Source organism: Alosa pseudoharengus, unplaced genomic scaffold (assembly GCF_046254945.1).
Source record: "Alosa pseudoharengus isolate Yale_2024_CS ecotype anadromous, Long Island Sound unplaced genomic scaffold, YU_APseudo_1.1 YU_APseudo_1.1_scf_4, whole genome shotgun sequence".
Classification (NCBI taxonomy): Eukaryota; Metazoa; Chordata; class Actinopteri; order Clupeiformes; family Clupeidae; genus Alosa; species Alosa pseudoharengus.
In genome coordinates, this window is record NW_027468774.1 from 42,685,118 (window position 1) to 42,708,684 (window position 23,567).

The 23,567-nt window shown below is 42.4% G+C and overlaps 2 protein-coding genes across 10 annotated transcripts in view; both read right to left on the minus strand.

Moving 5' to 3' along the window:
• pbx4 (pre-B-cell leukemia transcription factor 4) overlaps positions 1 to 11,366 on the minus strand; it is a 35,744-nt gene extending 24,378 nt beyond the window's left edge. For 2 of the 9 annotated variants that reach the window (XM_076266419.1, XM_076266412.1), the window contains exons 1-4: positions 10,952 to 11,344; positions 9,869 to 10,067; positions 6,871 to 6,984; positions 3,001 to 3,074 (exon numbers count right to left, since the gene is read on the minus strand). In XM_076266419.1, the coding sequence (XP_076122534.1) occupies positions 3,001 to 3,074; positions 6,871 to 6,984; positions 9,869 to 10,067; positions 10,952 to 10,970 (406 nt within the window). In that variant the 5' untranslated portion in view covers positions 10,971 to 11,344. Of the gene's footprint in view, positions 1 to 3,000; positions 3,075 to 6,870; positions 6,985 to 9,868; positions 10,068 to 10,951 lie in introns of all 9 variants that reach the window. The other 7 variants (XM_076266417.1, XM_076266421.1, XM_076266415.1 and 4 more) reach the window with 6 other exon arrangements.
• Positions 11,367 to 13,865: 2,499 nt separating this feature from the next.
• On the minus strand, positions 13,866 to 19,110 carry dsn1 (DSN1 component of MIS12 kinetochore complex). Its single transcript, XM_076266425.1, has 11 exons — positions 18,959 to 19,110; positions 18,610 to 18,646; positions 17,351 to 17,630; positions 17,145 to 17,218; positions 16,962 to 17,034; positions 16,748 to 16,838; positions 16,589 to 16,639; positions 15,621 to 15,692; positions 15,389 to 15,530; positions 15,168 to 15,255; positions 13,866 to 14,483 (listed from the first exon to the last, which is right to left on the minus strand). The coding sequence occupies exons 1-11, from the start codon at positions 19,084 to 19,086 to the stop codon at positions 14,404 to 14,406; spliced, it is 1,116 nt and encodes a 371-aa protein (XP_076122540.1). The 5' UTR covers positions 19,087 to 19,110; the 3' UTR covers positions 13,866 to 14,403.
• Positions 19,111 to 23,567: the final 4,457 nt, after the last annotated feature.

Consider the following 23,567-nt stretch of genomic DNA (forward strand, 5'->3'; position numbering starts at 1 on the left):
TTCTTATCTTAGAGGACTCATTTTCTGTGACTGTGTGAAGGAAAATCTCCGAGGACTGTTTAGACAAAACTTTCCGAAAGATCCATCCAAACCATTGCCAGGCTGTCTGAACCGGTTTCAAATCAAGCAGCAGCCGCGGAGGCAGAGTCAGACTACGGCAACAGCAGTGTGCGCAGTTCCACTGAGGATTACACAAACAAAAGAAAGCCGCCGACCAACAGCCGACCAGCTCATTCTCTGTCTGAATGGCGTGTGGTCATAAAATACTGTCAGTCATTCACACACAGACAGGACTAGCCACATTCACTGGGTCACGTGGCAAACTATATGAAAATGGTTAATATGAATACAAAGTGAGCAAATAGCCTTAACCAAGACAAGGAGCCAAATTTGAAGTGACAGATGGTTGACAATGCTGTGTATGATGACCGGTGGAACGACGAAATTGAAGGAAAGAGCTTCAAGAGAAAGCATTGATTAAACAGCATCGGCAGAATGGGGAAAATAAGGACAGAAAACAGACTAGCAAGGGGAGGGGGAAAAAAAAGACAGAAACAAGCATTACATAAAGCAGATGGACCCAACAGGCTAAGTATTGTTTAAAGCTTTGGCAGAGAGTTTCAGTCTATTATACGAGTAGCCAATTTGAGTGTGAACCCAAACAGGGGGAGATGGAGATGAGCTTACAAGAACAGAACAAGATGGTGCTTTAATTTCCGAGCCACAGTGTCTTGATTCCCTCATATTCGTTTGTTTCATTAACTTTTAACTCCACACTATGAGGGCCATGTTTAACAGTAGCTCCAAATGTGAGAGGAGAGGGGGTAGGAAAAAAAAAGCACAAAGCCAGCTTGCAGTCAGGGGACTTGCACTTGAGTAGAAAATTTCCTTAACAATAAAAACAATCTACCCAACTGCAGCACTCTGAGGAATTCAGCGTCCCCCTCCCCCACAACCCTGTGTAACCCCCCTCCCTCCCCAATCCTCCATTACCATATCAAAAGCCCGAGTTCAGAGCAAGTCTTCTCTTTCAAGAATGGGAGAGGGGGAGAGGCAGGGGGAGGAGGAGGAGGGGGAGAGGACAAGACTCCAGCAGCAGGAATAGACCCGAGCTTAAGTTTGCTTTTATCCCTGCTGTTTCGTGTATGAATGTATGCATGTGTGTGTGAGAGTGAGTAAGAGAGAGAAGAGAGAGAGAGAGAGAGAGGATCAGGGTGTAAGAGTGCATATCTATCAGTGTGTGTGTGTTTGAGAGAGAGAGAGAGAGAGAGAGAGAGAGAGAGAGAGATTGAGAGAGAGAGAGAGAGAGAGAGAGAGAGAGAGAGAGAGAGAGATGGACAAGAAGAGAGAAAGAGAGAGGATCAGGGTGTAAGAGTGCATATCTATCAGTGTGTGTGTGTTTGAGTGAGAGAGAGAGAGAGAGTAATAAGACAAGCATGCAATAGAGCAAGGCTACGCCAAATCTATGGAGATGTGTGCACCGCCAACAACCGCCTCCATAATCGTCTGTAAAAGAGGAAGCCTCCCTTAATTCACATTCCAGGGGCACAGGATAAACACAGCGGGAGTTCTTAAAGTTACAGGCAGGAATAAGCCAAAACACACACGCAGCACTTGGCAATCGCATAGGCCTGGTGGGCTGGTTTTTGAGAGTAGCGTAACACGAGAGCATTTGGCCTTCATTACGACTGATATTTACCGGCAGATTTTTCTGCTCAGGGGGTTGAATACTAAAGGCTGCCTGCAACACCAAGGCCACTGCCACGTGGAGGTTGCACTGATTCAGCGCCTTCTTCCACGGGGGAGGGAGAAGCCCTCTCTGACTCATCACTCACTACCCTGCGCCGGCATCCGCAACTCTCCAAGGCCCCTACCCTACCAGGGCTAAATGTGAAAATCAAAGTGAATGATATTAGGTAAATAAGACAGGAGGGGTTACCACAGCAACAGGGGCAAGCACAAGCCCTCCCCTTCCCCTTTCTATCCTTTTCTTGCTTCCAATTAGGGGGATGGCAAAAACTGCGGGTATTGACGGGGATGTCAATGAGCGCGCTGAAGTGCATCACTTAAACACTGTAATTCAACGTGAGGTCGGTGGTCAGAAAAACAGGTCTGTTTGGAGTGCTGCAGGGTGTAGGTCCTTTTTGGTGCAGGGATTCCAGATTTAGTGAAAAAAGACAAATCCGAGGCACTCAAGAAGAATGCATGTAAAAAAAAAATATTTTCTATTTGGCTACTTAAACATGTCTACGCGTTTCGGCCGAGCTGGCCTTCATCAGAGAATTGCTCTGATGAGGCCAGCTTGGCCGAAACGCGTAGTGAGGTTGGGGGTTTTGCAGCGAGCAGAGAGATGGGGACATACAGAAATTCACACGTAGACAAATTATATAGCACGTGTCAAGGACCAATATTCAGTGCCTTTGAAATGTGCTGTCATTCGTGCTCTGTGAAAGAAAGAAGGGGAGGGAATGGGCGGTATGGCAAATGATTGGCCGGCTAATGATGCAGAGTGGCTAACAAGATGGCTCAAGCTGACAGCTTATTGGAAAGGGATTTTCTACAGTATGTAATGCTAAGCTTGAGAGCAAACATTGAATCAGCGCAAAGCGTGCCAGTAAGCAAACACGCGAGCAAGACCAGCGTCCTCAAACAACTCAATACTTTTAACGAGGCAAATCCTCATCCAGACAGGTCCAACACGCTCGGGGCTCAGTGGAGAGAGCCCCCAACAAGACAATGGTGATGGGCCAAGAAGGGCACCAACAGGCCAACGCTAAACTAATTCAGCCCTTGCTCTCATTCTACCAGCTGCAGCTGAAACCATTCGCCACTCGATACGATCAATACCTCATCAATACCAGACCTTGAGGAATCAATACCCAATCAGAGCAGCAGCCGGGCAGATCTCTGAGGACCAATGTATCTGGGGGTCTGATTCAGTTGGCCAAATGTTGCCATGACGGCCTCGGACATCTTTAAGGGAATGCGTGAGCGACTCACCAGTCTTCTCTTTGATCTCGCACAGGACGCTGAAGAGGGCCGGCTTCATCCTGTGGCAGTTCAGAGCATGTTTCCTACGACAGACAGACAGAAGAGAGAGAGAGAGAGCATGTTAATAGCGAACCTATGAACACACTCGAACACAATCAGAAACCTCACTTCCCACATGATCCTTCCATGTAACCCATATGGCTTGTGTTTTTTTTTTACTTTTTGTGTGCGTGTGTGTGTGGTGTGTGTAGAGCATCTCGGACCAACACATACAATTCTGAGGCCCACAAACTTCAAACTGCACAGGACAGCTTGGTATTTGGCTGGAGCTCTTGCATGTCCCTTTAATGAGTCATGGACAGAATCAAGACACACAGGGACTTAAATACCACAGTGACTCCCACAATCCCTTATTGCTGTGATCACAATTGAGGCAAATCCTTTTGGACCAACCGACAGCTCTTACGAAATTACTCTTGGACTTCTTTTCTTAGCAGGCATCTACAGGCCTGCCAAACAACCCAGAGCATTCCTAGCTCATCGCAAAGGAATGAAACATTATGTGCCTCTTCAGATTTATACCCAAAAATAAGCAAGACCTGCATGGCTCCATATTTGCACTCTCTCATTCACCACAACTAAATGAGCTGTTAAATGAAGCATGCGCTTAATTTGTCTTGAGGGAGAAGCTCTGGTAAAGTACCCTCTCACCGCCCCTCCCCCCACCTGGCAGACCAGACACAAAAACCTGAGTGATGCCACAGATAGGAGGACTGCCACTACATGAAAACAACATTGCAAATGAATTATGCTGATGACATTCGCAGGATTGTACAGACTACCTCCAGAGGGGGTGGGAAAAAAATGCATTTCTTTTTCCATGCCAAACCTGACTGATGGCAAGTTTGGCATTCACTCAGAGAGTGCATACTCATACAATAAAAAACAACACCAATCACAACGTTTTCTCCATTTAAGATATGATGTCAATGCTGTGACAATCATATATGTACCAATCACAGTCATGCATTACTAGGTTGTGTTGATGCTGCAATACATATTTCACATTGGCTCTATAGACAATAGTTATTTGTGCCCGTTTTAATATATCTGCCAACCCATTAAGTGTTCCAGAGACTTCCAATCCTTTTTGACAAGATGCGAGTGATATTTTAAGATGTTAAATAAAAATACTTCTTAAATAAACAAGCGTCTTCAGATAAATATAATTCTCTTTTCCACCCCTTGGTTTGAAAGTTTATTTTCTTCACAAATCTATCCTGAGGCCAAAGACTTAGCCTCATAATGAAGAGCTACCGGTCTGTGCCATGTAGACAACTAATAGGCACAATTGGAATTTACTGAGAAAGGGTTTCACCTCAACAGTTTAAAACTGAAACTTTCCAACACTTCCCTATTGTTATGGTCTGTCAGAAAGAGTAAAAAAAAAAAAAAAAGTAACTTTCATTAATATTTTAGAAATTTTTTCCTCTGCAATTTTTGCCATCTGGAATTGGCAGTGGCAAACTGAGAGAAAAAGCTGTTCATTAGATGTCTGAAGTGCACCTTAAGAGCCGAGCCAGATTCTGTGCGCTTGCCTTGGCAGCATATCGTTCCGTCGGTGTTGTCCCCAGCCTGGTGCTCTCTGTCAGTCAGTGCTGGAGGAGTGACGACAGGAGGAACTGAGAATGATCTCCACAAATCTTCAGCTGAGTTTGTGCTGAATGCTCAATGACACCGCACTTCAAAACCCCCCTCAAAAAAATATCACAGCACACGTCTTTAAAAGCAAAAGGCAGCCTGACAACAGACCCTCTTCTTACATCTACTTTTTTTTTTCTTCTTCCTGAGACCGGTAACCTTCTAGACATGAGTGATAATGTCAGTGTGTGTTTGGTTGCTGCCGAAAATGTCACTTTTCCACTCATGTGGTACGACAGCACCTGGCAGACCTACAGCGGTTTTATTCAGGAGCGGCTGGACTTGGCTATTCCAATTTTGGCCCTTGGTTCTGCTGTAGACTAGGGAATGAGGAGGTTGTTTTCAGATAAAAGCATCAGTGGCCAACACCACTACATGCATAATGCACCCAGAAGTGCATTTTGTGCTTTCTCTTAAAACACCCCAAAGTCTACTGTATATCTAAACTGCTAGAACTAATGTCAGACTGGTTGTAGTTCAGACAAAGCTCCAACATTGGAGTCATTTTCCGAGGTCTAAGGCAGATTTTTCAAATATTCATATTCGATTAATGTTTGCAGTTAGACACTGTGTTAAGTGGTTTCCATTTTCTGATCTTGACACAGGCACAATTAAGAGCACTTGAGGAAACTTGCAGCATTGTTAAGGTCGGATGCCATCTAAACTCCGCTGGCCTCTGGTGAGGACGGGGCCCATAAACATCATGGCTCATACCCTCTAGCCACAGCCACCCCAAAACCAAGCTTTGTAATTATGGTCCCACCCACTACAGCTTTGCATGACAGCTCCAAACAGACCCAAAAAAAATCACTGACCTTTTTTTATTTAACAGAATTAGCCCTAATGATATAAAAAAGTCAAGTCACATAAAAAGAAAGTCACACAAATAAATGTGTTCATATACAATAACAAAATAAAAAGGCTGAATTGCAGTCCAATTCTTTACACAATACAGAAAAAAAGAACAAATGAATGTGTTAAATGGGAACCATTGTAATAAACCTATGTTCATTATTTCAACACCTATGCACTCTACTTATCTACACTCTCAACTGACCAATGGTGAAACTTCACCAATAAATTACAATTAACCAACCAGAAATTGCCTTAGCAACGGTCATGGTCACACAAACTCTCAGCCTATCTTTGTTAGAGGCAACCCAGAGGCAACAGAAGTGTCATGGAGAGATCCAATACATTTTTACAGAAGGAATGTTGTAAAGGTAACAAACAAAAATGATGCAGAAAGTTCAACTAGAGAAATTAAACAATACATGAATAACTGAACTGCAACACAGTTAATAACTCAGTTACATAATTAATACTTATGTTACAGCCAAAGCAGCTATTGAGCAACTTTTTAAATGTTAACCCCACTGCTTGCTTGATTAATCAGAGATTGATTAAGCTTAATTGAGATTGCAATCTAAGATTTTTCACCCGGGCTACATAAAAGTTGCATCAATCTCCTAACCCTCAACATTATCAACTAACCAATCATTACAACAGAGCGAAGACTGTGCATACTGGCTGAGTTCAAGCACTTTCGCCAAACATTCTAACTAGTGTTATATCCGTTTCTTTAAGTGAGACTACAGATAGACATGTCTATTAGCCTACTTATTCTTCACCCTGCAAAGCTAAGCAGTAAGACAACTATTAGTTTATAAAAAAGGATTTAAAAAAAAATTTACACCCCTTCCCATCTTTTATTTTTACTACTCACAATCACCAAATCAATGTGAATTAACATCCAATGAGTTCTGACATTCATATGGCATTCCTATGGGATTCTCCGCAATAATCCATAAGACATGACAACAGTAACCAAGGCCGCCATCGAACACTTGTGTGTCAGATAGAAACGTGAAGAGACAATACAGTAACGACACAAATCGACCTTGCCCCTGCAACCCCACTGCTGATAGTCCAAAACGGAGTGAAATGGACCATGCCTGAAGACATTCATATTACTGGTACATGTCCTGCAGCCTTGTGTGTGCAAGTGACGAAATGCATTCTATAGGCTATATGTTCGGTTCGGTTCAGCAGTCCTGTTTTCTCACTGCACTGAGAGCAAGTGATCAGACTGCCTGCGGGGTATGGAGGTATGATCAGGGGGGGGAGGAGGAGGTGGTGGGAGACGAGACGGGGGTGCTCATGCGGTCCTGTACTGACCTGTGCTGGAAGTTGAGCGGCAGGGCACCCCCCGCCGTGCCCCTCCCAGCTCCACCTCCCTCAGTGGGGTCGTCAGTTCCGCCCCACTGCGCCGAAGCCTCCTCTGGCCAGCATCTGGACACAGGGCAACAGGGTAAGAGATGGGGGGGGGGGGCCCGGCTGGCAGCACCAGCTGTGCTGGTATCGCCCGGAGCCACCCAAACAGTACCTGGCATCACTGCTCGACATTGGGGATGGGGGAGGGGACAGGGTGAGGGGTGAGGGGACTGCTATGCTCAGGCCCGGAGAGGAATCCAAAAGAGCGGATGAGGAGCACTTGAATGCTCACATCTGTTCTGCATGTGGCGGTAAGCTTCTGAAATTGCTAACACATTTGCCTGCCTTGAGTTCATACACTTGGAGGCTGAAAGGGGGGGGGGGGGGGGGGGGGGGGGGTGCTTTGCATGAAAGCAGGAAATAATTCATGAGGAACTAAACAAGCCCAACTGCTCATTATTTGTTTTCCAGTGAGAATAAAGGTTGCCAGTTAACAATCTTTTATTCTGATTTGAATTGATTTGTTTGATGACCAGTTCTGTTTCAATACACATGGTCAGTTTTTGCTTGTCTTCATGTCTATTAAACATAAACTATTGCACTTTCCTGATACATTTACTTAAAGAATACGCCTGTTTCAGAAACTGCCTTTACTGAGGTAGAGTTGTACAGGCTACTGAGCTTTCTGTAAATGGCAGCGAACATACCAAGGGAGTCATCAAAAGCAGACACTATATTACTCCCCAGGTGTGAGTGAGGTGAAATTATGCCCAGTTTTGTGGCAAATCCAATACGGAACAACAGTTCCTGTCAATGAGAGGACTTTTTAAAAAGATCCTATGTGACCCTAGATGAACCCCAGCAGACTGTCTCTCAGCTGACTGGTTCTCATGACTTTGCCAGACCAAGCTGTCCAGAGAGGGCCTAAGACAGTCTAAGAAACAAAGCAGACTGCAAGGCCAAGCCATGTTTACATGCATGAATTACATATGGTCTAATCCTATGAATGACACACTAACTAATCCCATGACAGATTTGTAAGAAGGCATTGAAGGGGGTGGCAGCAATGTTGAAAGTCTTGAGGACTGACAGTTATTAGGCTGGCCTTAAGTGGATTTGCCTCTATTCTCAGAACATCTATAAACATAACCACATGTAGTTCTTTACAATGTTTATTTAATTTTTTTACTTTTAACTAGTGTTGCCTCCTGCATAAATGCTTGTAAATAATGAATGGCCAAACAACTATCAGACAGACTTGATCTTGTATGCATGTTTTTTGTTTTAAATAATAGTATACAGTGTGAATGAATAACAAACCACTCTCTGCTGGATACAATAACACAATAAAAGAAAATATATGATAACAATGTCCAAACCCCATTCAAAAAGAATATATATATATATATATATATATATATATATATATATATATATATATATATATATATATATATATATATAGATAGATAGATAGATATAAACACACAGTACTTGAGTAAATGTGTCTAGATATCCGTGTAGACTTCGGGAAAAAGACAAAAAATGACAAGAAAATTCCAGCCTATCATTAAATGCTAAGGCAATACCTTTGCCTTCATAACCTGTCTATGAAGCGCCCGCCCCCATCTCATTAATAGAAACTCGATTTGTGGACAGCTGCGTTCGCGTACACATTATAGGAGAATTGATTGCACCCTGCATACAATGAAAAGGATGAACACCAGGGAGGGAGGGGGTGAAAGAAGAGTGAATTAATTAAGAGAACGAGGTGGCCAAATGGTTTGGTGGAAAATCACAAGCTAATGACACATCGCAGAGTGGCCACAGCCTCACATTATAAAGCGGCTTCTGTGCGAATTCCCCCAGCTTCAATTTCAGATGACCTTTCCATAGCTCATATACAACCATACCGCATGAATATTCCGTTGTGATGCACTGACAGCTCTGCGTGTAGTGAGCACGCCGTTGACTATTGCCTGTATTTGTTATTTTATGTACGGGTACGTGCAAAACAAACAGACAAAATAACCCCCTAATAAACTCGAATTAAGCAAACAGTGTCAGTTGATTTAGATCTTGTGTCACACAAACAGTTCTTAGGCCTGATCATATCGCGCACCAGCAACGCTAGGTTGCTAAACATCCATTTAAATTTGAAAGCCGTCTCGGCACGACGGCGATGACTTAATTAAGACCTCCCTGATTATCTATGCTAATGACAAGGTAGCAGATTAATCTAATTCATTCATCTACTGAAGCTCGCAATTTGGCCAACGCCAACACCAAATGGCTTGAAAAGGCATGCTCTCAGTGTGACAACTACACCACTGGCACATGGCTATATCTATGACAAACTAAAAAATGTTCTTAAACATCACTTTAACACTTCACTCCTTAGATAAACAAACAGAACAAACAGGACACAACCAGTTCTCAAACAGTATTGCCATTACATCCATAAAAAGGGGATTCAGACTCTAAGCTTTATTTACGAACTTCAGTAACATCTCTCATTAGTGAACATCCAAATAAATATTAATTTAACCATTTGCTCCACTAAAAGCAAACCCACTATACCAAAGCATATCAAACTGCTGGAGTCACAACCTTAAGACTACATTTATGTAGCCTACCTGTTTATTTCGCTTAGTTTATTAAGAGTTTGAACAAGTTGTGTTTAGATTTTTTAATTACACCCTAACAATCTGATGCATACAGAAGAATTTAGCAAATAAAAGCAAGTACTACACCACACCGCATCAAATAAGATATAGTTTTAAAACCTATAAACACACAACAAACGAGGCAAGTTAACTCTTCCATCTGTCAGAATGAGTTTGCCTACACCCATGCATAACCATGTAAAGTTACATTAATTTGTGTGAAATCATTGAACATTGTAAGGATTTTAGACCGTTTTAATAAGTCTCCACAACCCACTGCCACCAAAACGCCTTACCTTGCCTGAGCTTCATCCAGGCTCTCGTCTGTGATGGCCATTATTTGTTGAAGAATATCCCCAATGTCCTGCTGAGGCTGACCGAGGGATTGTTGCTTCCGAACCGAGTCAGGGTCGCCAACGTCGGCTGGTGTTAATCCGCCGAGTGCTCCCAGACCCGCCAGCATCCGGGTCTGATCATCCATACTTCCACAGAAGTCTTTTCCCCACAACCGGATAAAAAAAGATAGTCAGCTAACAATATAAAATATCTTGAATAACAATGGACGATGTCACACGATTAGATAATGGTATTCAGAATTAACCTTGGGAAAAAAGGAAAACTCTAGTGTGCAACATTATCAAAGCTTGGGTTACATTGGTTTGACTAATACCAACAACAATGAAGATACTGGCAATGAATGTTACTGGCTTGCACGTAGAGATAATACCACATGCACCCAAAAGGGGAGCTGGTTCAGACCGCAGCTTTTTTTCAGTTAAAGCAGCAATAATTTTAAAGAGGCTAAATATCACTAGGGACAAAGGCATATCAATAAAAGCGGTTGCCAAATAGACGGTCAACCAAATCCAGAGGCACAATAAAAGCGTTGAAGAAAATTGACTCAGGAGAATAAACCCTAACCTCTGTTTCTCAGTGCGTTCGGTCAATACAGTGCATTGTTTTCGCAACTAGAAAGTAGCTAAGCACCAGACAGTAAGACAGGCTAATTAAACCAGTGTCTTGCCCCCGACAGTTCAGTCTGCTAGCCAAAACTTCCAACTGCTGAGGTAGTGTACACATTTAATAGCCAGACACAGTATTTTCATAATTATCATAGAGCATTACAAGAATAAGCGGGTCAAAATAAGTCGACTAGTTAACCTGCAAGCAAGCTAGCATTTTTTTCACTGTCGTGCTAAATAAAGCTAGCGAGCGAGCTACCAAATACCAAGCAAGTGAGCTAGCTAACGTAAATGATAGCGTTTGGTAGCTAACGCTAAATGAGAAACAAGTCCCTTGAAAAAACGCTGAAACAACCAACATTAAACATACAATGCTGTCAACCGACGTGTGGTAAAAGAACGAAGCATTTCAAATACCTCTTGCAGCATAGTTCATTTTCTCAATGCAGATGCCACTTACTTTTAACAATTTCTTCTTGCAATGGAGCTACCTCGGAGCCTGTAAGCTAAGCTAGCGACAACAAAATATCATGTAGCCAGCTAGCTGTTCAACGGGTCCTTTACAGGGACCAGAGCCAGTCGCAGGCTGCTCCTCGCGTTTTAACTGGATTTAACCAGGTATGTGGCTAATTATAAAAACAATACGAAAACACGACCAACTCGACAAAGCTTAAAAACTCTACTCGCCATGCCCTTCAACCGGCCACGGCTAGTTGGCTTTTTTTCTATCTTACTATGGTTGACTTGCCTCTCTTTCTCCTTGCTTTCTTTAGCTAGTGGTTGTCTCCTTTTCCCCACTCCTTGGAACACACACACATACACACTACTGTAGTCTCGCGCACTCAGTCGACACTCACAGCTACGTCATCGTCCATGAGGCGGTTGTTGTACGATTCCAAACCTCCAGGGGGCTTGTGTTGGTGATTTTTTTTATCAGAGATTTAAATGACATTTCACATCTGTACGCAAGGTAAGGATACGTTCGTCCATAACTCCCAGGTCAATGGTGCAAGTATGGGTGAAACCTTTATGCTTACTTCAAGTTCTAACAGATTTCCGAAAACTATCTATTAATGACTTATAGGCTAGGCTACTCCGATTTGCAACCCAGACAAGTCTTCAGTTCTTCACATATTTTTCATAGCATGCAAGGCCTACGTTTTTATAGGATATGGTTAGACAAATACTGAACAGTGACCAAATTATACGTCAGTCCACTTTTGCGTGTGAGAACTATATGAAACTTAACTGCAGAGCTGAAGCTGTCAAGCAAATTATCCAGCCCTGTGATTGGGGATCACTCATTCTCAATTTTGGTACCCACAATAAAGTGTGAAAACTACCTGGCTATTGAATTTTTCACATGTTTACATTTCTCCTAAACTGAAAACTGGTGATTTCATATACACACTCAAACACAGCGGATTAATTTCCATGTATGTCTAATGTCACTATAATGGAACAAGGTCATCCACAATCCCCAAATCAGAATAGCCTAACCACATTAGCCTTTTATTATTTTCAGGACACGTTTCACATTAGGACTACATTTGCATTCAGGCAAGCACTCATTTTAAATCACTAAATTCACCCAACAGTCCTTTAAATCTTTTAAATGTTCACAAGTCGTAATTTGACGTAAATGCCAAACATTTTGGCCAAGGGCATTTCAAAGTTTCTAAGATAAAAAAAAGAAACATGCAGGACTTCTAGCCTAAACCTATTGTAGGCGCACAGATTAAAAATAAGAGGTTGTTCGTTTTTTTGTCTTTCTGCAGACGTGGACGATTCCGCGTGGTACTTCATCACTGAGATGAGTGAAACGCTCCTGTCTGACGTATTGCTCGCTGAATGCACGGTAGGACGAGGCAGGCTGGTGCGTCCCGCAGCCGTGAGATGATGGGTTTGTAGGGAGGGGAGTGGGACAAAACTGGCCGAGGTTTATGCTGACGCTCGGCACATCCCTCCAGCACAATCTGCGACTAATCAATCTGAAGTGAAAGTAAGAGTATAGGGGATGCGAGCCCTGGACTGAAGTCATTACCACTGCTCCAAGATAAACTGTGGGACCTGCAGGGCATTCACGTTATACAGGTAGTCTAGTCTACGCTTCCCCCTCTTCCTAACCCTGACCATACAGTAGGCTAGAAGTCACAACTTTTCCATCATGTCGTCCCCTGCTTTCATCTGGTTTGAGGTCAAAAGGTGCTTAAGATCAACCAAAATTGTATTGTGCATCAGGTGAAATTTAAATGTGAATGTGGCTGTAAGCCTTATAGCCTACACATGACCACCATTGTGCCTTCTAATGTTGTATGGTCATTCTTATAATAAAATAAATCATGGCAAACATGTTTTAATCAAAACGTTTTTCTTTAGGGGTCTCGAGTGCATACCCATTCTAGGTTGTTTAAAGGCAGATGCATTTTCTCAGCCCACAAGCTCTGCCTCATTTTCATCTAAATAAGAATCGATCCCCCTTGCCTTGCACCACCCCCGGAGCCTCCATTGCTAAAGACTTAACCCCACTTTTCTCCCACACCACCTCAATCTCATCACACTCTAATTCACCCCATATCAAATATATAGACACAAAATTTAACTTGGTTATTTATGATGCCTATCACAACAAAATGATTTAGACAGAATTCCCAAAATATCCTGATTCCTACGCATATTTCACCTTCAGACTTATTTCACCTAGTCACACAAGACTATTAAGTCACTCCTTTGCTTTTTTTTCTTGTAATCTTCAATACATTGCATAATTGCTGGTACCTTATCTGCATGCAATTACCAGTATTACATTCTGCAAGATACTGCAGACACATACTATACTAATACACACCCCAGTGCATCTCTGAGACATAGATAAGAGGTGATCGGATATAGCAGCAGGGTGAAACAGAGAGCAGTACCCCAGGATAAAGAGTAGATCAGAGAGAAAGAGCGAGAGAGAGAGAGAGAATGAATGTGAATCACTGGCACAATGTCAGAGCTTCGTTCTGCCTCGGTGCCTCGGCAATCCAGGGAAAAGAGGAGGAGAGAGGGGAAGAGGCAGTGGGGGAGGGGCAGGCCCCTGTGAATGGTCAGGGGACACACGAGAGGGGGGTGGGTGTGGAGGATGCAGTGCTGGAAAAGGACACCCGGTGCTCGCTGAACAGGGAGCTCTGGAGTAGAGTAAAAAAACATGAGGATATCCAATCGCTGCTGTAGAACACCTGAGAGAAGCTGTTGACACAAGGTTCACACCTTGTTTCCCACACATCACACATTCCAAATGGCAACAACTTTGAAACACCAATTGAAAAATTCTTAAGAGGTCTCATGATTTTCAATCTTTGAGAATACACTCAATCTTCTCACTTTTAATATTTTCGGAGAGACAACTGGTATTGGTGTGATGTGGTGTTATAGGAAAACAGGCACTTTGCACATACAATGAAGCATTTACAAAGTATGCCAGCACGTGTCTGAACATTAAGAAAACACAGGACTGTAGTGCCATCTAGTGGACACTGATTGATATTTCACTAATGCCAGTATTTTATAGACATTAACAATGTTGCAAAACGCGGTGACTTTTTGCTGCAACTTTTGTCAAACCAGCACATCTTTTCTTTACAAACATGAATATTTTAAAAAGTGCAGTTAAACAAAGTCACTGATATTAAGACATTTGAATTCAATGACATTTAAGCACAGATGAATTTGAGACACCTCCAAGTATTGCCTTGGTAAGAAGCCTGATATTTACACCATACAAGTACATGCTTGTGTGTATGTACATAAATACTCAAGGTTAACTGAGCACATAAGTGGACAGGTATTCCTGTTGTGTCCAGGTCCAGCATTCAAAGTCTGAAACATTAAGATGACGTGCTAGCCACAGGTCCTTTAAGAAGGTTTCTGACAGGACAAGGCAGATCCTGGAATCCAGCCTCATCAGCTGGGGGGGGAAAACAACACAATTACTGATCTCTTTCCAAGACAAGCAATCCTCACAGTAAAGCTGCACAATCAATCCACTTTTACTCAAAACTCGAACAAATGCAATAAGCTAATCATAAAGGCTGCAATTAACTGATGGTGCTCATCTAGTCTAGGATTTTTCTATTCATGTAATCCTCCTTGTGTGACAGACAGTGTTAATCAGCCAATAAGAAGTGGCCCAATTTATGAATACATTTAGAATATTGAACTGAAGCTTGACTTTCAAAATGATGAAATTGCAATAGCAATCACTAAGGAGAATCGCAATTAGACATTTTCCCCAAATAGTGTAGACCTGTCTCACAAGCAATGGCTATTAGATTGTTTATAATTACATTATTTTGCAGACCAATTAAAACCACCACCACAACCTTACGATCAGCAAAGAAGGGTCAATATACTTGTACAACTTTCTGCATTAGAGTAGAAAGTTCCAAATCGACAGTATTGTATTTATTCTGTAACTGACCCCTTTGCTGTGCATTATTCTTAGAAAGAGAGTCATTACGGTCGTTACAGTAATACTATTACAGAGCTTGAACTATGGGGTATTTGCTCCAATAGAACCTTGTCCTTTTAGTGGGATTTAAGTGTTACCAGGATAAACAAGAGATTTAATTTTACCCTCTTGGAAACTTACCAAGTTTGCTGCTTATCTCCTTTACGAGTAGCTCACACTGTTCCTGGAAAGACAGCAGTTCCTTGAACAGTTTACACTGGGCGTCCAGCTGAGGGGGAAAAAATACAATTTGAGTCCGTTACAAAACGATAACAACGTAACAGCCATCATGAGAAGATTACTGTACAGGCACTGTTTAGGGATACCCTGTGGCAACGATTACAAATGATTTAGGTCTTTACCACCAGTTCCACGGTGTGGAGACGCTGCTGTTGTCTGGAGAGGATGTTGCAGTAGTCTGGTTTACATTGAATCAGTGCACTCTCTGAGGACTGGGTCATGCGGCTGGGGTCTAACGGCAAACGCTCGCCCTTCTCTATTAGCCTGTGTTATGAACAGCACAGCAGTGGGTGAGACTCATACTTGTTCAGGGACTAAGGCAAGAACAATGATTGTTTGAAAGTGTTTACTCACTTTGCCAGCTCTTCAGCTTTTGACTGATGCTTTTCAAGGAGAGAGTCCCACAATGCACTTTCTGTTTCCAACCTGAAGCACAAAAGGTAATATAATAATACTCAAAATAATGCATTAAAGGGGTGGTTCAAGATTTTGGACATAGGACCTCATTTCCAAGTAAGCAAGTGTGATATTTATCACTGGAGACCATTTTCAACACGTTTCATCCAGTCCTTCTAATTGCAGAGTTCGCAGGTGCTAGGCTAGCGCAAGTCAACGGTATGTGTTAGCCCTGCCACTAAAAACAGTCTTACCCACTCCAAAGTACACCCGAGGCAAATTCCAGACAATCGATGTAAATGTCTGTGTTGATAGAATAGTGTAAGAAATACAACTACCCTCGCATCGCGTTGCAATAGCTATACTTTGTTCCCTGAAGTTGGTAGTAGTCATTTAAGCAAATCAGCGGCGGACTGATATTACCAAGGCTACTACTAGGTATCCCCATTGGAGTGTGCTTTACTGTTTACTTTTCGCCGCAGTACTACTAACCGGAGCAAGTATAATTCCGCCGCTGCTAAGAAACTAGTCCCTCAAAATGTAATGCAATTGTTGAAATGCAAGGATAGAATAATGTTAGAAATAAAACTATCACAGACTAACTAACACAGACATTTCCATCGATAGTCTGGCGTTATAATTTATTTGCCTCGGGTGTACTTTGGAGTGGGTAAGACTGTTTTTAGTGGCAGGCTAACACATACCGTTGACTTGCGCTAGCCTAGCACCTGCGAACTCTGCAATTAGAAGGACTGGATGAAACGTGTTGAAATCGGTCTCCACTGATAAATATCACACTTGCTTACTTGGAAATGAGGTCCTTTGTCCAAAATCCTGAACCACCCCTTTAAGCTCAAATTAACAGAAGATGTTTAGTTTTAAAACCATTTATTCTCCAAAGACAAGCCTATCCAAATTAAAATTACCTGGTGATAGCATTCCTGGACAGCTCCAAGGCTCTCTCAATATTAGGGTCACTATGGATACAAAGGGAGCACAGGGAGAAAATGAAAAAGGCATAAAGCTATTACAAGATCATATTGTGAAAATAATACTCTCCTTCATTGTAATATCCAGAGAATTACCTTTTGGTATTTTTTTTTCTTTTTTCTTCTAGCTGGCTTTGTTCACGTATTTGTTTCGCCACACAGGCCCAGCCATTCTTCAAGGACTCCACTGAATATCAAGAAAGCAAGGTATGTGCTCCAAGTCCAACCAACAGCTTCCAATGACATTTAAAATTCTGGTGGCATGTTTACTTGTAAGATATTGAATAAAAGCCAAAGTGTCCTAACCTACCTTGTGTTTGGAACTTTTCTACATCAGCACCTGGCAAAGTGACAAGGGTCTTCTGAAGCTTCTCCACAGCCATCTAAAGATACAAAGTCCACGTTGGTTACTCAATTAACCCCTTCCTGCCCTTGAACAGAACTCACATATCAGCTTTGTAAAAATGTTGCTTGCTAAAGAGGGAAGTCTCACATTCATAGCAGCTTCCATTAATTTTTCAAGCCTCTCCTCGTCTGGTAAGGATGGACTGATAGATTTACACAAGTCTACAAGGGAAGAGGCATGGGAAATTCAGGCAGAAAGAAAATAACAACGGTAATAAGATATTACTTTATAATCATTAAGCCCAATAGTGCAAAACACTGGAAACAAATATCACATAAACAAAGGAAGCTCACTTTGAATGGCACCAGAAAATAAGGGCAGGGAGCGTCTGCTTCGTGTTGACCTCCTCCAAGATTTCCTTTTTGAGCGAGGACTCAGTTCGGAACCTTCCTTGGTTTTAGTAATTGTGTCTTCTGGCAAAGGAACCTTTGGTTCTTCTAAATCATCGTCTACCCCTGACACTAAGGACTCTTTAGAGGGTGATGCTGAACGAGAAGATTTGTTAGGTGGCTCAGAGCTGGGATCATCACAAAGACTTCTTTTGGTTGCCTTGGAGTTCTCTTCTGACTCCACCTGGAATAGAAAATAAAGATTCAGTAATCAAATCAGTAAAGGTAATAATATAAGCAATAATAGCATTAGGGTGTGCCAACCTAGATTTCTAAATTACTTTAATAGATCAAAGAAAACAAACAAGCAAATTACAAAAAACGCACCTTTTCCTAGGTTGTTGCTAAAGTCTTGTATTTGGCAGTGTATTTGACTACAATACTGACTACGTTTCCATACACACCATATTCCGGTTTTATTGGGAATAATGACAATATTCAGACTGCGCACGAGTCATGTAAACACCTTATTCCAGATGACATAACCCGAATAATAAAGGTCATATTCGAAATACTAAAAACCTCTTTTAAAACACATTAGTCGGAAAATAGCCCTTTCGGAATATAAAATTCCATCTGCACATGTTCGTGCAAGGAATTTTGGTAGCTTGCTTTGATGCCCTGACACTTTGCAAACACAGCGAAAAGTGTGGAAAAGTTTGCGCTTTTTGAGTGAAGACTAGGTCAATGTATGTATTAAAACCTGAAAGACGCCGGTTTTTCGCGCACTGCTGACAGATGAAGAACCGGTGAAAACCCCTGAATCAAAGCGGCCTAAAATAAGGCTAAATAAACAATAAACAATAGCGGCTCTAATTTGGCCAAATTCACTTATTTTGTGGTCATGAATGAAATTCAAGGACAGAGACCATATTCCGTTTCTGCTTCACATGGAAACATCTTATTCTGAATGTGGTCAAAATGATCCCACACTGAATATTGCCATAACCAGAATATGGTCCTTAATAGGAATGTGTGCATGGAAACATACTCATCGTCTCTCTAACGTTAAAGCTCAGGTGAGCGACTTGCGGACATGATTATTGACATGATAATGTCCTAAACAATGCATTAATATCACTGCCTATTACTGCTATCATAATAACCGTATTAGATGCAAACAGTTTACTCTGTAAAAGATGAGTAGCACTATGTTAACTCACCTCGTTTTGGGTCTGGCCATGGTTCTCATTTCTGAGGCTATATGAGAAAGAAAAGTTTAGTGAACATAAATGGCTACAACATTTTTGACAGCTAATATTAACATTTAACTTGATCGCTAACTGTCACTTTCGAGATATGAGAGGTTTGCCACAGCAACAGTTTGCATCATTGTTGTCGGCCTAGAACTTGATGTTATGGCTAACTTTAGCTATCTACGTTAGCTAACGTTAGATGAAGAAGTGTTCGCTCCCAGAAAAGCAAAACAGCAAACGACCGTAGTCATCATAGGATTCTAAGAACCCCATCCTCCTTGACCTGTATTTTTTAAAGGTTAATCGTAAAACAAACCTTCTATCGGCAGACTTTTCCTGAACCTGCTCCGCCATTTTAATGCCTAGTCCTTCAAATTTATCCCGCGCTGCGACGACAACAAAGTACCTCGTCATTCCAATGTATGCTGGGAAATGAAGTCGCATCACACACACACACACACACACACACACACACACACTGTTGACGTTGCCTTTGTTTTCTCTATCACTCTGGGAGCGACAACAGGGCTAATTCTTTTCGGGTCAATCTTTGCATTCTTTCAAATGACCTTTTGCCTACATTTTAGGTGAATTGTCATAGAATGACGCTGAGGTATTGCAATAAAATGTAGGCTACATGACCACCACACCACACCCAGTGTTCTATAATCTATATATAATCTATCAGTCTGTTGTGGCCAGCGCCCTCTTCTATGCAGTGGTATGCTGGGGAGGAAGCACAAAGAAGAAGGATGCTGGGCGACTTGACAGGCTGGTAAGGAAGGCTGGCTCTGTAGTGGGGGCTGAACTGGAGTGCATCACTTCAATATCTGACAAAAGGACCCTAAACAAACTGAGCAACATCTTGGACAATGAATGTCATCCGCTCTACAGCACTATCAAAAACCATAAGAGCTTGATCAGCTGGAGACTTCGCTCACTGCCATGCACAACTGAAAGGCTGAGGAAGTCATCCTAGGGCCATTGAACTGTTCAATGCCTCACTAAAGGGAAGAGGAGAGATAGACTTCTCTAGTTAGTCTGTCTGCCTCTCCACCCTCTCCATGTTTGAGTACTGACTGCTCACTACTGCTTTACTACTGTTTTACTAATGTACACAGCCTAATGTTTTCACTACTGTTTTACTGCTACACTGTTTTTCATGCTATATTAGCACACATGATCAATGGCTGCGGTCAGGCTTCTGCTACAATACTGAATGAATGAATGGCTATAACCCTATTACCTCAACCTGTTCTTGCACTGAAATAGTTTTTTATTTTACCTTGTCTACATTATACTTTACTCTCCTTTATACTATTTATGCTGGTCTCTAGACCTTACTCTTACACTGTTGCACTGTTGGACTAATGTTGGACTACTTTTTGCACCTTCACCATGACACTCACTCTCTTGAGCACCTTGCCATGCACACATAACTAAGGACTATGGTTGGACTACTGTTTGCACCTTCACCATGCCACTCACTCCCTTTAGCACCTTACCAGTCCCGGCCCTGTCACTACAAGCGTCTTATGCTTGATCACCCTCAAGCACATTGGACTTTATTCATTTAATTTATATAGTGTATTCAGTATTTAGTTTTGTTAGTTTTCTTATCTCTCTTATCTTCTACTGTCTTTATTGTACAGTGGAGTTTAGTTATATGTTTATACTTATGTTTACCATTTCTGCTGTAAGTGCATGTTGTGTGTGATGTCTGTATGCTACTGAGACCCTTGAATTTCCCCTTGGGGATCAATATCTATCTATTTATCATTCCATTACAAACCACAACACAACACTGAGTGGTAGGCCTATCTGTTATCTGTGTTATCATACACATATGATCTGCACAATTATTTTTTTAGTTTTGTTTTTAGTACAGCAGCTAAGGCCAGATTTTTACCTGAATCGTTCAGTTTTTGCAGAAAGCACGAAACTTGGTACATGTATAGTACCCCTAGTGATCAAAAATCGAAATGGACCCCAACACATAGCGCCCCCTAGTGGCCCCTATCTTGACTTCCAATATGGCCACCAAAATATACCCTTTTTTCTACATTTATAATGCTATGCTGCTTTTAACACATAATATGATGTGTCTACAGCCATCTTTCACCATTATGAAATACATAATGAGACAATCACGCATAATTAAAATGGCAGACACGTTGGAAGTAGCCATTCTGACACCGAGTCAAAGTCCTTTTAGGCAAGTCCCTCCACTCGGCGGCCATATCGCAACGCTTTTTGGGCACTCATCGGGCATCCTATTTGGCAGAAATGCGCGTGCGCAAGGCTTCACAACACCAATCTTGCTCCAGTGGCGAGTTCACAACACATGATTGGCACAATGTCTTCACAACACACCATATGATTGGCTCAATGTATTCACATCACACCACATGATTGGTTCAATGTATTCACATGTCCACGTTTTGCAGAGGAAGGGGTGGGATATGCGTAGACAAACAAACCCCATGCATTTCTATGGAGAATTTTTTGAGTGCTGTGTCTCCTCATTAGAAAGTCTCTGGTTTAGTCTATGTGTGAAGTTTCGACTGTGTGACTAAACACTGCACTTGCCTGGGCTCAATCCTTTTAATTTGCCCCCCTAGAAGCTGGCATGCTAGCAAGTAGGCTAAAACCCATGGATGCTAGCGTCTGTCAACTCTCTTAAAGAAACATATGCTGCCTTTTGGGAAATTAGCTATTTTGTCTTCTATCCTAGATTTAGATAAATTAGTACATACACCCAGTTAGAGTTAGATAATTAGTACATAACCCAGTCCAACACATCCTACTGTACAGCCTAATTCAATTGAGGTGGGTGGGGCCAATTAGCATATGCTAAAGTTTTTTTTAAGGCTTATAGTGATTGTTTGAAAATATCCATTTTGTTTTATTGTAGTTAAACATTTTGCATCCCATAAAATGATTAAGTCTGTCAATGAAGCTAACTTAAATACGTAATACCTTATGAGTTTAGCTCCCTCCTGACACATTAGGGCTCATGCTAGTCAGTGAACCAGCACTTTTAGGACACTGGCTAGTGCGTTCAGCGCCCAGTCCTTGGGTGTGCTTTGGTGGAAACACCAAAAGCTCAAGACAGATAAAGTTTAGTATCGTCTGCATAGCAGTGATAATCAAATTCATGGGAGGGAATGGTCTCACCCAAGGAAGTGTGTAAATAGAGAAAAGTAGGGGCCCTAATACTGATCCCTGAGGCACACCTGTGGTGAGGTCATGTGCCCTTTAAGGTAGGATTTAAACCAGTCAAGGGCTTTCCTAGACATCCCAGTTCAGATAGTGTAGAAAGGAGAATGTCATGGTTAACAGTATAGAAGGTTGCAGATAAGTCTAGTAGAATGAATACTAATGACTTAGCAACTTAGATGAGGACTATGCTTCGGTCACCAACAGAGAAGCAGTTTCAGCAGAATGACTCTTGAAAACAGACTGCATAGAGTCTAGCAGGTTGTTCTGATATAGTAAGTCCAAGACTTGCTTGAAGACCACTTTCTCCAAAAACTTTGACAAGAAAGGAAGAAGGGAGATAGGTCTGTAAAAACAGGAATGGTTTTAGAGGTGGTGGCAAAGTATACATTTTCCATCTTTATCCTCCTTGACTGATTTTTCACTAGTTTCACATTTTGCTAGGGTCAGTGTCACTACTGGTAGCATAAGCCAGTACCTGGAGCCTACGTTGCACAGGTACGTTCCATTGCCAGAAGGATTCCTGTGTCTCCAGTTGAAGTCTCAAGAGCATGTAGGAGATTCCAGGAGACAGTTGCTCTAGCTGGGCAGGATGGTAGAGGGTCCTTAACCCAGCAGCAGGACCAGTATCTGCTCCTTTGTGCAACAACAAACAGTAGGAGCCCTGCCAGAGCCCTACAAAATGACCTCCTCCAGGCTGCTGTTGTGAATGTCTCTGACCACACTGTCAGACTTCATGAAGGTGGCCTGAGGGCCTGATGGCCTCTGGAAGGACCTATGCTCACTGCCCAGCACCGTGCAGCTCAATTGGCATTTGCCAAAGAATACAGACGCCCTGTGCTTTTCACAAATGGGACCAGGTTCACCCTGAGCACATGTGACGATGTGCTGATTGCAATATCATTCAGTATGACTGGTTTGGTGGTGGGCCAGTGATGGTCTAGGGAGGGATATCCTTGGAAGGACGCACACACATCTACGGGCAAGACAACTGCACCCTCACTGCTCTTAGGCATCAGGATGAAAACTTCAGACCCATTGTCTGACCCTGTATTGGAGCAGTGGGCCCTGGATTTCCTCCTGGTGCACAACAATGGCTAGACACATGTAGCGAGAAGGCGCAGGTAGTTCCTGGAGGATGAAGGCATTGATACCATTGACTGTCCCCCCACTCTCCCCCGACTTAAATACGATTGAACACCTCTGGGACATTATATTTTGGTCCATCCAACACTGCCAGGTTGCACCACTGACTGTCACGGAGCTCAGTGATGGCCATGTCCACATCTGTGAGCAGATCCCCCAGGACACCATCCGCCGTTTCATTAGGAGCATGCCCCGATGCCATCAAGCATGTCTTGAACTACTGAGTACCATCATGAGTTGCTGCACTGAAATTCAAGCAAAGTAGATTGATAATTTTCATTCCCAAATAACGAAGTGGCATCCTTTTGTTCCTAACATATTACCCAGTCCATATCAGAATCCTGTGAATCCTACCTCACAGGATGCTCGTTTAACGTATCATGGCTTGGACAGCTGACCGCACCTCACCATCCCACCACAGGGGTCGCCAGGGCTCAGTACTGGGCCACCTTCTCTTTGCTATCCACACAACTTCTTTGGGACAGATTATCCATTCGCACAGCTTCTCATACCACTGCTATGCAGATGACACACAGCTTTATCTGTTCTTTCCACCTGAT